We start from the raw sequence: 16,249 nt of genomic DNA on the forward strand, positions 1-16,249 counted from the left end.
GATAGAAATAGGTCATTCTATTTAATATGGGTTTAAAGTCTGCTCAGCACGAGCCACAGTCTCCAGATTTCTCATGTTTACTACTGTTTGTTCATATTTCTTAGAAATCTCCTAGGTGAGACTGTCCTCTATTCTGGACAGAACAGCTAAGAAAAGGCAGAGCTTAAATATACAGAACAAAAATCAGAACAACATTAAAACAGATTTTCAAAACCACAGTTGGTTTTAACCATATGTTAAACATCTGCTACATATAAAACAAAAAATGTCTACAAATGACTCCTCTACATAGGAAAGTAGTATCTAGAACTCATTATTTAAAATATTACTTTCTTTGTCCCTGCAAACACTTAATAGTCACATAAATCTTAAACTCATTTGTATTGGCTTTAATATCCAGCTAAAATACCCAGCAGCTGATTTGAGAAACCTTATACTCCTAGCAAAAGACGAATATTTTAAAAGAAATCATGCATTCATATAGGAATGATAGCAGATGGGTTGTGCACACAACTTCAGACCTGCTTACAACACCAATCCTTTTACGTAGAGTAATTATAAGTAATAGTTGTGTTTCAAGGCACATTGTTAAAGTTTCTTTAAAAACAGTCTTGGAATTGTGGTTTTGTTGATCTTTAAGACGAAACATCTTTTTCAAGAAAATTAATCTTACCTCAGTAGGCTAGCACTTCTATGTCAAAGTAACATGCTTGCTAACTAGTAAGTGTTTAATTTTCTCTTAAGTAACTGATTCAGTATTAAATGTTTCTTTGGTGCTGTAATATTGTTTATAGGAGAACAGTATAACAGAGCATTTTCACAACACAGAAGAACTGAAAATAAGTGCCCTGTTTTGATCTGAACATGTGAGACGGCGTATGGATTGCATGTCCCACAAACTGAAGTTGCTGAATACAAAAGTTGACCATAATATTTTGAAGTAAATCATTTTCATAACTAGTATAACTTAAGTTACAAGGTCTTATAACTTAACTATGACAGTTAATTCATCTATCAAAATCTGATTTACTCAGAATTTTATTTCAGAGTTAAGGAGTTACAAAAAACAAACGGTCCATGTTCTGCTCATGTGCTCAGTGAAATTCAAAGTCATTTAAACTCAAGTGTGAAAGCAATACAGCATTTAAATAACATGCAACTAAAGTGTAAAACTTTGGAAAAGTAATTAATTACCTGCTTGCTATTTTCCCATGTAATTGTAAGAGAGCACATCTTTATTTTGCAGCACTGCCCGTCAGCAGTAAACACGTGTGTTGCTTCAGCATGCTCCAACTCCATATTTCTGTTCTTTTCTGCCTACACTAATTGTTTAACTGTTCAACGTGAATAAGGCGAGTCAACAACTATACACATCTTAGGGGTTCCAGCATGGCTTTTTGCTTCGATGCAATCAATAGGAGGTAGGATATTTTTTAATCTTATTCCATAAGAGAGATATGTTTCCCTGATTCTTTATCAATATGAAAAACTGTCTCTCTGCATTCATCAACAATCAGCTAACGGAAAAGGCTAGTGGATTTAGCCAGCAGTGAAAGACCTAATCAGTGCAAGATCAAGCCAGCTGTCAACTATGATCAGCTTGATTCGTTGCACTTTTCATATTCAATGGAAAATGTTGAGCAATACACATTTCTTTCAGTTCAACTGAAAAATGTAAGAATACAGACAACTTTGCTTTAAGAAGACAAAATATTTGCTCAATTTCTGTTTTCGTAGTATTACTGAGTACAAAAACCGAACACCAAAAAGATCAGGAAAATCACTACTTCTTGTGTTTAATTTTACTGTTAAAAAGGACAGAAAATCATGCCAGATGAAATGTAACATCTTTATTAACAGAGATTGCCCAGAATAAAAAGGCAAACAGTGCAGTCAAAATAGATATGACAATCTCATGTAAATAACTCTCCTTGTGTTTGCTAAAATGCTCTTCCCTATATACTCTGGCTTTTTCTTAAATCCTGCATGCAGAAAGATAAATATGTGAGCCAGCAATAAAGCTAAAGCATGTGCATAATAGCATACATCAAGAAGCTGCACATCAGAGAAGCCTGTAGAAAGCCAAAATGTAGACTTAAGGATTCTGAAGTACTAAGCATGGAAGGAAATACTAAAACCCCATTACCAATTTCTAAAGTCTCTAAAAATTATAACATCCCAAAAAAGGAAAATATAAAAAGCTGTAATTTACCTTGTAAAGGTCAGGAATGGTATGCAAGTTCACTCTCTCTTCATTCTTTCAAGAAAAGAATTCAAGTATGATTCAGTGCACTTACACAAGAGATCCAGCCAAATGGATCTCCATAAGGACACTGAAGAACTGTACGTCAAAGCACGATATAGTGAATATTCCAGCTGCACAAAGAACAGGCTTATTTTTAGCAAGAAAGGAAAGGTATGAGCTATAGAGTAGAATCATCCAGTAAGAATAAGAGAAGAAAAACAAGTTGAACTCCCTTGCTCCTAAATTAGCCACAGGGACTTTCATTTTCTGCACTTTGATGTGAGGAAGACTGCAGGGGGAAACAAACCTAACTACAATTGGATCATGAGGCCGTTGCAGAGACAGAGGAATGAAATAATTCTCTTGCCTGGGAAATCCATATGGGTGGGAAGTAGGTATATTACGTGTTCAAAAGGCTTGATGGACAGGAAACTAAATGAATGCATAAATGAACATTTAAAGGTGTGTCAGAGAAAGGAGGCCAGAGTTCCACTGCATACACACAAATGCACTCACACACATGCACACAACAAAAAGCCATCACATACAAAGACTGTGGAAAACACTATCTGCAGATAACAGAATCACAGAATAGCCAGGGTTGGAAGGGACCTCAAGGATCATGAATCTCCAATCCCCCTGCCACATGCAGGGCAATAACATGTTTACATGAAAGAGATGAAAGAACTGAAATCTGTTTGGAGATGGAGGGACAAGCTAAACTCTCAAGTTTTAATAGCTAAAGCTCTTAGAGCTCTTTGCTGGCACAGTGACTTTCATAATCTGTCATCTGTAAGGAACTACAGAAATAAAGGAGAGGACAAGTCCCATTTTCCTTACAATAACTTATTATCAAGTTATTTAATTTAACTAAAAATTACACTAATGTGACTTCAAAAAATACAGCTGTTTAAAAAGACATTAAAATTTGAATTGTCAGCGTAAAGACTGGGAAAGAAGCAGTACTTCATGAAAAGTAACAAGTGAGCTCCTCAGGTAATGTTTATTTTATGACCTAACATGCATAATGTTGTGTCAGTTGATGCACCTATATATTCTAAACTACTCTACCTTTATGTAAGGGACAAGCAAATTCAGATCTCAATGTGTGGTAACAACTGGATGCAATTTTTCACTTTATTTAGTTAGAAATCTAGGGAAATGATAAATTGTATTACTCAAAGTTCCTTGGATGAGAACTATATGAAAATATATATCACAGTTTGAGGTTAAGCAAATTGGAAGGACCTCTTATCCTTCCTCTTCAGTGGACATCCACAGCTAAGTATAGCTGTAAAACTGACGAATCACGCCTGAGGAAAAACAAAGTCAGATCTGAGGAAGTGGAAACTAAACGTGTGGACTGAGTAAATGGTGCAACGTAGGCCTTTCCTCTCATTCAAAATGAGGAGCCCCCTGTTGGCTGCCAAATTCCCTGTAACTTGATAAGCAGAGCTGTATTTTGGTGCCCAGGAGAGCAACAAAACTACGAAAGCCAGTGAACACTACCAAGGTCCAATACTCAGAAAAAAGAAGGGGAACAGGAAGAGTTGAATGGAATTTAGATGGATGAGAAGATGACAGACAAACAAGAAAAGGTAATATGTATACATACGTACACACAGAAAAAAAGTAAATAAAAAGTACTTATGAGCATCTCACATATCCAAAGACCTCTAGCTAAACTTCTTGGTATCTAAATCTACAGAGATTGAAAATTATGTATATACAAGCAGAAGGCATGGAAAAAAACAGTTCCTTCACAATGGTTGCAGGGTTTTTTTCTAAGTTGAGTACAAAGAGTGTTCCCTGTTCCCAATAAATTTTCTTTAGACTCCCAAAACAAATTAAGTCATGTATTAGCTTATTAGTAATAAACTAATACTATTACAATTACAATAGAAAAATGATCACAGAGTAAGTCAAATGTGATGATCATTCTCAAAAATGGAAGCATCTGGTAATTTTGTCCATTATGAACTCAAATATATTTGAGAAATCACAGAACATATCCAAACATTATTCAAGGCATTTCAAATCCCAGAATGATGTGATTTTGCCTAAGATGTTTACAAAAGGACTCTGAGTGAGATAAAAGGTCAGGAACATCTGAATTCCCTATAGTTTCAGAGGAGTTATTTCTATTAGGTAAAACAATTATTAATCTTGTAGAGATGTTACCCTACATAAACTATCCTTTATTGAGGTGTGAAGAGACTGGGATTTCTAGTTCAGCAAGAATTCAAGAGCTAGTTGTTTGCATCAACATTAGCTTTGGACTGTAATTTCTTCCCTACTAATTTATTTTTTTTCCCCTCAAGTTCTTTAATTGGATTAGTTTTTCTATTTTTGAAGAGAAAGAAAAAGAACAAGCATTTTGGGAAATGCATTAGATGAATTTGTATTCTCCTCAGACAGTTTGTCATTAAACCTATTAAACTGACTAACAGCTTGAATTAGATGTCTGCACAGAAGGTGCAGCAAGGCTCCCCTCGCTGACAAGTAAAGAGAACTTTAGGAATGTATGCCTCAGATCTGTGAACCCTGTTAGTGAAAGTGGCAGATATGATAGTCTTGGCTCCTTACAAGAAGTAACAAAGAAAGTTGCAGCAGAAAACTGGGAAGATATGGATTTTATTTAATCAGTAGCTTTTTATATGATCAGAATGTTCCACGAGGCCCACAAGAAAGTTTCCTCAGGAAAATAAAAATCCCTGCAAATTGCTAGAATTCCTTCTGTTGTCCTTTAATGAAATTGTTTAGACTTACAGCTGAGACTCATGAAAGAATCTAGATCTCTAAGACTGACACTGTAATTTGCTTATTTTAAACAAACGTCATTAAAACTTGTCTTACGTGAATGGTAGCCTCTTCCAAGTACACTGTTAAATGTTACAAACAGAAACTACTTAATACTTACAAGCATATATAAGTTGTATTTGTAGCTCAGATTTGAAGAGCAGACTAAGCTCTTTATCCTTTAACATTTCAAATGAGGAACTTCAAGTAATTATGTGTAACAAATATCTCAGTAATCTGATCACCTTTTTGTCTGGACAACTGTCATCATATGGTCAGTTCTCTTTCCAGGACTTCCTTCTAGTAAGACACAATTTATTTTTCCCACTGATGACTGGCAGCTGCACCACACTGGATGGCTCCCAGTCGCTCTCCTGTATACCACTGACCTCCAGTGGCTACAACTATATTTGTTCTTTCTTATAGTGCTCAGACCACTGTCATTCCTATGGAACAATCCTTGGATAATGCGAAGATATCTGGAAGAAAATAACACCTAGCACTGTACGATCACTATTTTGTGGCCACTGATAACAAGTGAGAAATGGCTAAGCGGTAGAGGGCACTTCCAGCATCAGCATACTGTGCATCATCAAGTCAGAAAATAATTTATGTAGAAAGAAGCCTATGGAAATAACCTGGTTCAACAACCCCTACTGCGAGCTGCTCAGCGTGCTCATGACCTAATCAGAGTAAGTTCTGAATCTCTAGTAGGATGGAAATTCCACAGACTCTGGGTAATCTGTTCTGAAGACCAACTGCTCTCACTAAGAAAACATTTTCACCAATCTTTAATTAGAATTTCCCTTTTTATAACTCGTGTCCAAATCACACAGATTCAGTTACACACGCAAAAGAAACACACAGGTAGCCGTTCTTAGAGAAGTGAATCCCTCTGTGAGACACTGTCCAATCTCCTTGGAAAAGGAAAATGTTTGGTTTTATAAGTCTTATCTCCACATACTTATATCTCCAGGACAGCGGTAGAAACAGATCAGACGCAAATTACAGAATAATTCCACTTCCAGAAGTTGTCAACAAAAACAAACTGAGGAAGAAGTCACCTCAGGGAGAAACACTCAAGTTTATACAATATCACTTTGTTCTGCAAATGCAAAGCTCTCAGACCAACACTTACTGATACGTAGTCTTTTTACAGTGAATTTCTCTGTCTGAAAAGACCTTACCCATTCTATTTTTAACATTAAATCTTTATTTGGAAGATAATCTGATAAAATTTGTGCATTTAAATAATCTTGTGATTTTAAGCTCCCCATTATTTAAATAATTGCTGATGATGCACATAGTTTCAAAGAACAGTAAAAACACTGCATGACAAAATGCCAATTCATACAATTATCCAAAGTGAATTCCAGACAGATTGCATATAACTTTTTTTCCACGACTACTGATTCAAACACAAAAGCAAACATGTATCTAGAAGTTCTCTAGGCATGCCACACTTTCAGCTTTATCTAGATATTAAATAAAAATCAACCATTTTATCATTAAAGCAATACATATGGTAACACAAATATACCTCAATGAAGAACACTTGATAACGTTTGAGCTGTCTTCAATGTTCCATTGGTTTGCATTGATTTTAGGGCTAGTCTAACATTCAGCGGTCCAGTAACAATGAATAAGCCTAATGCATTACGTAAGTGTAAGCTGATTAAATCCTTGATCCTGCAGCCACCGCTTTTTTCCCCTCCCCCTCCAATTTCAAACTTAGCATAATTGAAAAATCTGAGTTTTGTAACTTTCAAATCCTAAGATGTACCACTTTTGGCATAAAACCCACAACTTCTGTTAACATAATCCTTTCAGGTCCTTCTTGTCTTTTAGTAATTTCAGGAACTTGCTAAAAGTCTATTTTAAAGTGATTGGTTCCCAAGTAAATTTTACTTTTATGGCCAAATGTTGTGCTTTTTTAGTATATATTGAATGACACATAGGTAGCAGCATTTATCACATTACCAGTACCTGTAAAATAAACAAGCGTTTATCACATTACTAGTACCTATAAAATAAACAGCAAATCAAATTAAACAAAGTGATGCTCTCACAACGTTCAGTATTGCCAGGAAGTCAGATTAGAAGGCATACTGCTCATGGCAATCCTAATTTCCAGAATATATTGTATCTCAGTTGAAGTAAATGGACTATGGGGAATGAGGAGGTCACGAAAGAGTTATATTCCCCTAGGACACTCTACTCCCATGATCTCACTACACTGACAGTATGACAATGGAAGTAGGATAAACAGATCCATGCAGGAAAGAGGAAAAAAAAATTCCTTCCACTAGGCCCAAATGCCACATAGAAAACCAGTTACTAAGAGCTGAAACCTGACTGAACAGCTGAATGGACAAAAAATATCTCACGACTTTTCAGCATATTTAGCTGTATGTGTGAATTTCAGATGCCAATTATCAGGGAGTATACAAACACAGAATCACTTGCACAACAGTTTTCAGAATTTTAGGGTTTGAGTTTGTTTTTAAGACATCTCAACTTGAAAAATCTGATGTTTTGTTTTTAAACAAAGAGAAAGAGCCCTTTGTATATTTAGAAACCAACAGTGTTCTACAATGATAAAAAAGTATTAATTTGTGAGCTTACTCTTCTTGAAATTTAAAAATGTTACAGAACTGTCAGCTGTAACTGTAGTGCCTCAGAAAAGGGAGCAGCACAGCCCTAAGTGAACAAAAACAGATTATGTCCTGTTGAGTTTTTATTAGAATTGAAGATGAGTAGGGACAGAACAAAGTAAAGGGAATTCCATCCAACTATGGAGCATAAGATCTTTAATACAAGGTAATTTTGAAAGAGATATACATGTTGTAAAAGAGATGATGGTCAAGCCAGGTTTTACTGAAAGCTATAAAACTGATATACAGTGCATAGTGTAGGCTATTTTAAATTAGCACTTGGTAATATTTTATCTAAACAAAAACAAAAACCCAGAAGTTAGTGCTTAAACTAGTATAAGGAAGTTGCATTGCAGGTTTCTATCTTCTGTAGGCATCTGAAAACATCCTAATCCATGAACACTTTTTCACATTTTAACGTAAGAGGCTGAGTCATATACTCAATATTAGTGATTAAAAAAAGCAGGGAGTGAGGGCAAGGTACCTGGACAGGCAATAGTTGTACGCAAGTGTAATAGAGCTGACTGTTTCCTCACACAAATAAGACAGAGAAAGGCAGGTGATAAAACACAGCAGTTCGTAAGATTCTGAAGACTTCTCATGTTACAGAAGTGAATTTCTTTTTAGACAGAAGTTTGACAGCTGTTCATGAAATCAAAATAGAAAAAGATCTATACATTTTCCACTAGTTCCCACCATAACAGATCTTGCAAACCAATAATTTTTAAAACATTCAATATGTGAGTGAAACTGAACAAAAACCTTTATAATTTGTTACATACCCCATTCTCTGTACGCTTCTCCACAGGTATACTTATTCCATTTCTTTGGTTCTGGGTTTGTCGTCCACCTAAAAGTAAAGCATCACACGTACTGCAAAGCTGAGTTTTCAACACAAATAGTTTTCATTCTCAAATCCATACTTTTAAAAAATTTGTACATACAGCTTTTACCTATCCTATTAGGTTGCTCTTTGTATGTGGTAGTCAGAAAAGATAAAACATTTACCTCACAGACTCCCTCTGTTAACAGTACAGACAAGTAGGCCTACTTTTCTGACTTGTGTTTTGGCAATGATAATATGAAGGGGAACGTATTGAGCATGACTACTGCAGTTTCACTCTTCTATGTTCACAAAAAGTAGCAGCTCCAACTAAATGTACTGTAAATGACTATGTTAGAGGAAGCTTCTCCAATGCATTAAAAACAACTTTATTCTGCAAATTGATCAAAAAGTCAATGATTAATTAAAATGTTTTACTTGCATGGTTCAGGAGGGACATTTTCCTTGTACGTGACAATGTGGCTTCTGGAATAACATTGTTTAAAGCCAAATTATCCAAATGATGACTGAATATTTTACAAAAATATCTATCTAATATATATGCATAAATCCCTTATTGGATTATATTATTATATAATATATTATATATATTATTGGACCTGCTACTTCTGGCATTCTAAGCAAACAGTACCACATGGATATCAAAAGCAAGCTCAGATCAAAGCAATAAGGTCTCAGACAAAACTTGAAATTCATTTGTCAGTAGTCAGGTTAGTTCAGTGAGTAAGGATAATGTGAGCATGCAAATACAAATTTCGCTTTGAGATTTCATTCCTATCCTTCAGCCGGTCTGAGAGCAATGAATAATATAACATACAGCCTCTAAATTCTTATACCAGCTGGATCAGAAAAATGAGGTTTTTTTCTTTTGATTCCAGTCTTTAAAAAAAGACCCTCATCTAACATGGTTTTTATACAAAGATCTTTTTTGTACAACAGACTAGAAATATTTCAAGATATCAATTATTACTACCAATATATATATACATGAAGTACAGAGAAAGTAAAGCTTGTGAGACCTCTCTCAATGATGTCTGTAAAACAGATTTTCATTTCTGAGGGATACAAAGTAGTTCACTGATTCGTTTCTCTGGGGGCAACTGAAAGGAAGAATCTTCCCATCCTCTCATAAAGCAAACGTGTATTAAGCCTCTCATGCACCAAATTTTTACATAACTACTAAGCATAACAGAAACCATTCTTACTACAAAAGAATTGCTCAACAGATTGGTAGTAATTATTCTAGAGAAGGGAATTTGAGAACATGAATAAACATGACACTGAGGAATGTTCAAAATGACTTTGGTACAAGGAAGTTGTATTGCATATATCTACTGAAATTTACTGAAAAGAACTGATAACTGAACTCACTTCAGAAGACATTTTAAATGTTTAGGTGACAGCACTACAAGATAAGTGTACTTACCCTGTTCATTACTTTCAGCTGGTGACTCCTCGTGCCGAAGAAAAAATTTCACCTCTTCCCTCCGGGGACCCCATTTCTGTAGGTGGTCATACATCATGTGATCAAAGGGAATGGGACGTTCTAAAAACAAAATTAAAAAACCTATCACAACTATTTCAAATTAGGCAAAGCTTTATAGAGCTCTCATTAAAAATAAGAATTTCATTTTTTTAGTAGTTAAATCCATTCAGTGTGCTGATATGCAAAGTCCAAGAAACAAGAGTACACCAACAGAAAATAGTTGCACTGAATTAAAAGCTAGCCTTCTTACTGTAACACAGGTCACTGCTTTACAGCTGTACACAACCAGTTTGCAAAACCATACCAAATACCAGTGTTTACAAACTCTAGTTTAATCATGTCAGGAATTCCTCATCAAAAGCTTTTTTCACGGAGATGATTTTTGCACCTTTGCTCTCCTTCAGCAGATGGATATTTTTCTCTATTACTAAGATAATTAATTCAGTCAGAATCTAAGGGTTTCCACTCAGACTAAAAACCACATCAGTATACTGACATTTCACCTCCTAAGAACCTGAGCAGGTGCCTCCACTCCATATTGAAGGCTGGACATTAACTTCTTGTATATGTGGAATTTCAGGCAACTATTTGAACAAATAAACATTAAGATTTGTACAGCCCTAAGTTTCTTTGTTTTCCACAGAAGAAATGCAAAATATTTTCATATTATAGCTACTTCTTCCAAATCAATCAAATCTATAATTACTAAGTGGTTATTGAGCATTTCAGAATGAATATATATTTAAAAAGCAAACACTTTGTTTTGTTTAAATATACTTGCATTTTTTTAAATGTTTTTATTTAGGGTAAGAAAAACCTCCTTTTTAAAGCTTCCTAACATTAAGCAAAATATTAGGAGATCTCTTCCTGATAGCAGAATGATAGCAGAAAAGATTTAATTCATTTTCTTACGTACAGCTCTAAGCAGGCAAACCAACATTTACTACAGAAAACCAGACTTGGATGGAAACCAGAAGATGGTTTGCATTCTTCGTCATTAAATGCAAAATCTTCTCTGCCCCTAAAACTCAAACCACAGCATTTCCTATCAGGCAAAACCCTGCTAACAATCTATCTGTTCCATATTTAACCGTTTGATACAAGATGACAAACTGATTAAAAAATATGTTATCTTCTAGAAAGCCTGGGAGGAAGGAAAAAAAAAAGATAATCAATGTAATGAAATGTACCTATATATGTATGTGCTCTGAATTGTGTAAATATATATGCATCTTTTGCATATTACAATTAAGTTCCGAGGAGTATCAAGACAACACATTTGGATCACAAAAACTGTCACGTCAAATAGCTTGATCTCATCAATGTCTTCATATTTCTTTATAACCACCTCTCAATATACAAATCAGCACATCCTAAGGAGCACCTCCTGAATGAAAACAAACAAACAAACAAACGTTCTCCGTATGTATTTTTTCTTTACTCTATTTTCAAAGCCTTTTGAGAATAACCAAGGATATAGATAAAAGGACACTGATCACAGCAAGCAGTGAAGAGCACGGGAAGTTATCTCAGTTGAATGATCACTTGCCCATATGGACCTGTATCCTCTTTTCAGTTCCAACAAGCAGTATATGCTTGAGGATGCAGTAAAACAAACAGGAAGGTCTGGGGTTGGAAGGGACCAGTTAGGATCAAGTCCAAATTCTGGCTCCATGCAGTCGTCCAAACAGTCCATGAACTCCAGCAGCTCAGGGCCATCCCCATTGCCCTGGGCAGGCTGCTCCACTCCCACCATCTTTTGGGGCAGAGCCTTTCCCTAACCCCCACCTTCCTAACCCCCCTCCCTGACTCTCCCCTGACATAGCTCCACACTGTTCCCTCAGGTCCTGTCACTGCCACAGAGAGCAGAGCTCAGCGCTCCTCTTCACTCCCTGTGAGGAGCTGCATCCGCCATGAGGCCGCGCCTCAGCCCCCTCTGCTCTGGGCTGAGCAAACCCAGGGATCACAACCAATTCTCTTACGTCTTGCCCTTTAGAACCTTCACAAACTTTGTAGCACTCCGTTAGACACCCTCTAATAGTTTTATACTCTTCTTATACTATGCTCTGGATTCAGGGATCTGAACCTGACTCCCTTCTGATTGTCTCAGGGCAGTGGAGCCCAGCTCCCATCCCTTCGGATAGAGCTCATCTATCATTTAGGACTCAGCTACTGTTCACATGGGACCTGGCTGTATTCAGCCTTCAAAGCTCTCCTTAAACGCTTGCTACTACCACCAAGATCGGCACCTGTGGCAGCTCCATACAGACCCTGAAATATCGATTACATCCATTATGAGAACAAAAGTTAAGCAGCAAATACACTTTTAGCAGGGAAGGATCATTTAAACCACATGCCACTATGTTCATCAGCTTAGTCCTTACTACCTTGCCTAAAAAAAAAAACCAAAATACCAGACCGAAAATAAATAAAAAGTAACACATAGGATTAAAAAATACAGATGCTTTTCTTTTCCTTTTCTTGACCCTTACTCAAGTGGATTCCAAGAAACACTGTCAATAGAGTCTGTGCACACAAGGATAAGGCCAGTGGCTTATTACAACTAGTTCTTGAAAAGGAATTTTAAAAACATGATTTTCAGGTTTTTCAACTCCTAGAGGGAGGTAAGATTTCAAGTGCTCTGAAGCAGATCCACTAAAATTGGAACAAGAATCTGAAGATCGCAATGAGCAAAATACCTAAAGAGTTTAGTTCAGAGGACACAGAAAGTCTGAAGCATGACAATTTTTTTTCAAGTAAAATGATTGTTAGCTAAACCTAGTAAGAACTGAAGCTTGATAACAAGTACCAAGAAACTAGATGTCTGAACAGGGTTGGGCTAATTCTGGAATGGTGAGGAGTGGCTGCAGTATCACTGCTGGTTAAGCTGGTATCCCATTACAAGGCCCTGATCCTAGGAACTATTCAAAATAAAAGGTCCTACTTACATAATGCATCTTTAAGAATCAATAATACTTTCACACATGACCCTGTAGAGAAATGGGAAATACATTTTCTACTGCTTTTTCAGTACTTCCACCAAAACAAATTGGAATGAATATGCAGCCATAAATTAGAGAAAGCAGCACTGAGAGCATCATTACTGAAGCAAAGAAAAATGATGCAGTAATAATTCTGGGCAACTTAGGTAGACAAAAGATACTTGGAAAAGAAACAGGAAGAGGAAAGGGCTGTTAACATTTCACACAAAACATGATTTAATCTGTATAAACTGCAGGAAGAAAACATGATCTTATATTTGCTGGAAGACAGGTTAGCACAAAGGAGCATTTCTAGGAGTACTCGTTATTTAAGAATGAAAAAGCACTGCAGTTAAATGTTCCCCAGTTATCATGGCTTTAAGTATGTTTGTCAGTAACTGTAAAAATACAAGAGGAAAAAAATGAAGGTAAAATAGCGGGATGAGTATAGAGTAGCAATAAATAGTAATAGTATACTTTAATAATAAATATTTGTTGATATGAAAAGGTAAGTGAAAAACAATCATCTATGCATATATGCATCACTGCAAAAACTGTCTTAAAATGGGAGTCAGACAAAAATTCTGAAATACTTGAGTATTGAACTTTCTACCTTTCTTCTGAAATTTTGAGAACAGGTGAGTTCAAGTATTCCGTAACTGAAACACCTTGAAAGATCAGAATGCATGTCCTGCAGCGACGTAGTAGAAAAGAATTGCAAAGATTTTTCTGTTGGAATGATAAACCTTATATGTAAAACAGAAAAACTTTTAGGCATCAGAATCTGTTTTTATCCTGACGAATCAAGATATTTGTAATAAATACATTTATGCTTGCTGTGTGTGAAACAAGAATACAAAGTAATAGATTATCTCCATAGTCAGGAGTTCACTGCAAGAACACAAAGCGTCTTTACCATCTCAGGTTTTCAGTTGTTTACTACGTGGGTACTTCTATTTCTTATACAGTCAGTAATCTCTTACAACTAAGTTCAGGAAGACTAACATTACCAATTGCTGAAGGGCATTCCAGATGTAAATGAAGCAGATAATTGAGCAATGGGTGGATTTAAAAGGTTGAAACCCATTTTCTTTTGAAACGTACTACAGGTTTCTGGCATGATACCTGTCTTGTGACATGCCCATCACAATTTGCAATTGCTGGGGAATGAGGAAGAACATTCTGCATTTTTTTTTCCCCTGTCATAGCATGAGGAATCCAAGAGAGGAAGCTTCAACCTGAAAAAGCACAGGATGCTATTTAAATTTCCTGATACATCAGACACAAATGCTGTTGTGTTTTTCAACAATTAATCATTTCAAGAAAGTGGAAAAGAGAGGGAACAGAGAACAAAATACTAAAGCCAAATGTATTTTTTGCCAAACCCCTGTGCCATGCAACTCTGAGGAGAATCAGCCTCTTAACTGTAATACAGACAATATCTATTTTACAACTCTCGAGAAGCTTCTCAACCATTTCTTTATTAAGCAAAAACAAACAGAAAAAAGTCTAACATTAAAATAAGCAAGCTCTCCAACAACTAAGCTATTGCAACCCTTTTCTAAACTAGCAATCTGAAATCATTGTTGATGTCAAATGAACAAGGATTTCAATAACATCTTATGGAAGACAAGTAATCCCTCTTTTTCCTCCTCCTCCAAAACTAAGTAAAATGATGTATTTCTGAGTTATTTATTTAGACACGCATATTGAAAAGATTAACACTGATTATTTTGTTAGATTGACACATTTTAGAAAACAAACTTCTGGGCACATAATATTTTTTTTCATACAAATTGAACTCTACAACCTCAGTTGCTTAGAATTCGAATAAATGCGTGTTATTTAATTAGACAACCTAAGAAATGACCTGTAGAACACAGGAGGTAAGCACGTTTGCAAGAGGACAGTTGTGACAGATCTGCATTATAGAAGGGAGAGGGCTGTGATCTGTCACCTGAACAATATGGACTACTTATAACACGTATCGAAAGTCTGTTTTTATCCAATCCCCAACTTTGAGAATTACATTTTGTTTTTAATATCACTTTCCAAAATGACTTCTGAAACAATATTTGCAAATCTCTCTTGAGGATAAGGGCTGACGTGTCAGAGACATTGTAATTATTATGGAGACAAAAAATACTCATCTACTGGAAAAGCAGTTTCATTGCAAATTATTTCACACTTCCCACAATGAACCATGGTTTGGGTTGTTCACTGTTGTAACTGTTTTGACTCATGTTTTCTACAGCAGATATCTGCTCCAGGCAAAGTTATTTTTAAAAACTGCAATGGTAAAAGTTTAATTTAGCTCCAAGGAGCAGCTGACAGAAAATTATCATTCCTATGCTCTCTTAAGAAGAGACTTCAATTTGTTTCACTGAGAAACTTATATACCATTAAACTTTGGGGTAAGAAGTTGAGGCCACCAGCTCACAGATTTTATAATATCATCCTGCACCTAAGAAACAGAAACAAAATGCATATCCCAAGATCCCTGTCAGACATACTTCAGAAACAGTGTGCAGAACATCATTTTAATGATGGTAAAGGTCTGCCTGAGAGCTCCAGAAAGGTTTGGAGGTTTTTCAGTTTGTTTTCTTGTTTCTGCCCCCATTCTTTTCCTTTTCTAGTCATTTTGTTCCACGTTTTCAGTGAAATATAATCCATACACTAATCACCTTGAATAAGACAGATCTGTGACTGCTGAGCCACAAGCACAGTTTGAAGTTTTATATTCCCATTCAACAGGCAGAAGTGTTGGGAAACATTCTGCTTCTAAGCTTGGACATCTGCTTCAGAGAACTGGGGATACTATGATGCTCTATCAGATAGGTAACAACTGGCCAAAAGCAGTTACCTCCATGTTCTATTCACTATATAGTTGACAGAGATCTAGATATTAACAGGATCCAAGACACCCAATTCACAGGGTAGACACTAAAATCTAGTTTTAGTTCTTCCACCTTTCCCTGGATATATTTTATTTCTCGCTTTATACAAACTTCTAACATCAGTTAGCTGACATTTTGAGAAACAATGCGTTATTTCCACAAGTGAAGTATTTTCTCAATTTTAGAAGGCATTAGAGAAAGTCTGTGCTTTCATTTGCTGGGGTTACAAAGCATAAGAGTCCTAAGATGTGGATCACAGGCTAGAGTTTCTTTTGCTGCTAGCTGAGAACATTCTTCAGATTTTTAAGTACATCCTCAAAGCACTGTAAAAGCAGAAGGACAA

General features: G+C 35.9%; 1 protein-coding gene across 7 annotated transcripts in view; it reads right to left on the reverse strand.

The window, feature by feature from the left end:
- PPP1R13B (protein phosphatase 1 regulatory subunit 13B) overlaps positions 1–16,249 on the reverse strand; it is a 64,120-nt gene that overhangs the window by 23,748 nt on the left and 24,123 nt on the right. For all 7 annotated transcript variants that reach the window (XM_090141707.1, XM_031592918.2, XM_090141706.1 and 4 more), the window contains exons 3-4: positions 9,969–10,088; positions 8,481–8,548 (exon numbers count right to left, since the gene is read on the reverse strand). In XM_090141707.1, the coding sequence (XP_089997833.1) occupies positions 8,481–8,548; positions 9,969–10,088 (188 nt within the window). The remainder of the gene's footprint in view (positions 1–8,480; positions 8,549–9,968; positions 10,089–16,249) is intronic.

Source organism: Phasianus colchicus, chromosome 5 (assembly GCF_987193195.1).
Source record: "Phasianus colchicus chromosome 5, bPhaCol1.hap1.1, whole genome shotgun sequence".
Classification (NCBI taxonomy): Eukaryota; Metazoa; Chordata; class Aves; order Galliformes; family Phasianidae; genus Phasianus; species Phasianus colchicus.